The 1,259-nt window shown below is 45.7% G+C and overlaps 1 protein-coding gene across 1 annotated transcript in view; it reads left to right on the top strand.

The window, feature by feature from the left end:
- The window catches only part of usp11 (ubiquitin specific peptidase 11), a 33,373-nt gene continuing 32,114 nt past the window's right edge, over positions 1 to 1,259 (top strand). The window contains exon 1 of the mRNA XM_050064433.1: positions 1 to 248. Coding sequence (XP_049920390.1) covers positions 139 to 248 — 110 coding nt within the window. The 5' untranslated portion in view covers positions 1 to 138. The remainder of the gene's footprint in view (positions 249 to 1,259) is intronic.

The raw sequence follows: 1,259 nt of genomic DNA, 5'->3' as shown, positions 1-1,259 counted from the left end.
TACTTCCGCAAACACAGCTCCGTGTAGCTTCCCCGTTTATCGGTTGATCAATGCGGCGGCTGACTCCTGCCTCTCGTCTCCTGGCTCCATTTAACATTTCCGACAGTTCCGACATTTATGAGTGATTGATTGGGCATCATGACGGCCAACAGCTGCTGTTCCGCCGCGGAGCCTCCGGGCCTGGAGACCCAGCGGCGGGAGATCGAGTCTCTCCTGCGGGAGTGTGAGCTCCGCGCCGGGGACAGTTGGTGAGTCCGCCCGCACGCGCACACACGGTGACAGGGCTAACTCTTAGCATCACACGGCTAACGTTACCTAACTGTTCTTAACGGGTTTAACGACAGAGTCGGGCCGTTTCGGGGTCGGGGTGAGTTTACTGGGACCGTTTAACGGCTCGGTGTTTGATGTTAGCTGCTGCTACTCCCGTGTTAGCTCGTGCTAACCGGGCAGACGTTGAAGTGACCGTTAGCTGACGCCGCTAACGTTAGCCTGTCAACCAGCTGTAATGAGATGTTCAGGGTCGCCTCGTAAGCTTCCACTTTTGTTTTCACCAGAGCTGAGTGAAGTCCCAGTTTATGTCACACCTGACCAGTGGAAGAGGAAGTATTTAGATCCCTTACTGCAGTTTGAGTACTAATACCACACATTAAAAATACTCTGTTACAAATAAAAGTCCTGTTTTTAACATTTTATTGAAGTAAAAGTGTGTAAACATAACCAGGATAATGTAATTAAAGTATTAACTTGTCCCCTGTGACTGTTATTCTGTTATATATGATCTCATTAGATCATTCTGACTCTTACATTAATGTCCAAACAGGATTTTACTGTTTTAGTCGGAGCTTAGTTCAAATCATTAACTATTGATTATTGTCATTATGGAATAGTCTGATGATTATTTTCCTCAGTAATCGATTGTTTGACGTGAAAAAGTATTAAACAGTGAGAAGTGGAGTCACAGTGACACAGAGCGCAAAGTGACACCATCACAATGTTTGTTTAACCAACAGTCCAATCCTCAACATTACTACTAGAACTAAAAACTTATCTTTTTAGACAGGCTTTTTACTGATGTTGATGTTTTTGGGCCTCTGTGACTCTATCTGTTTTCTGTGCCGTTGTGTAGTGATGGTGTGATGAAGCTCCGTGAATGTGTCGAATCTTTCAGGCGGATTGCTTCGCCAAAAGGCCGATCACACGAAGCCCCGTTTAACAGCTCACTTAGGAGTACTGACATCTGCTGGTCATTTGATGTACAG

Source organism: Epinephelus moara, chromosome 16 (assembly GCF_006386435.1).
Source record: "Epinephelus moara isolate mb chromosome 16, YSFRI_EMoa_1.0, whole genome shotgun sequence".
In the NCBI taxonomy this organism is placed as follows: Eukaryota; Metazoa; Chordata; class Actinopteri; order Perciformes; family Serranidae; genus Epinephelus; species Epinephelus moara.
Note: the sequence above shows the minus strand (reverse complement) of the source record. Positions and strands in the feature narration are given on the sequence as shown.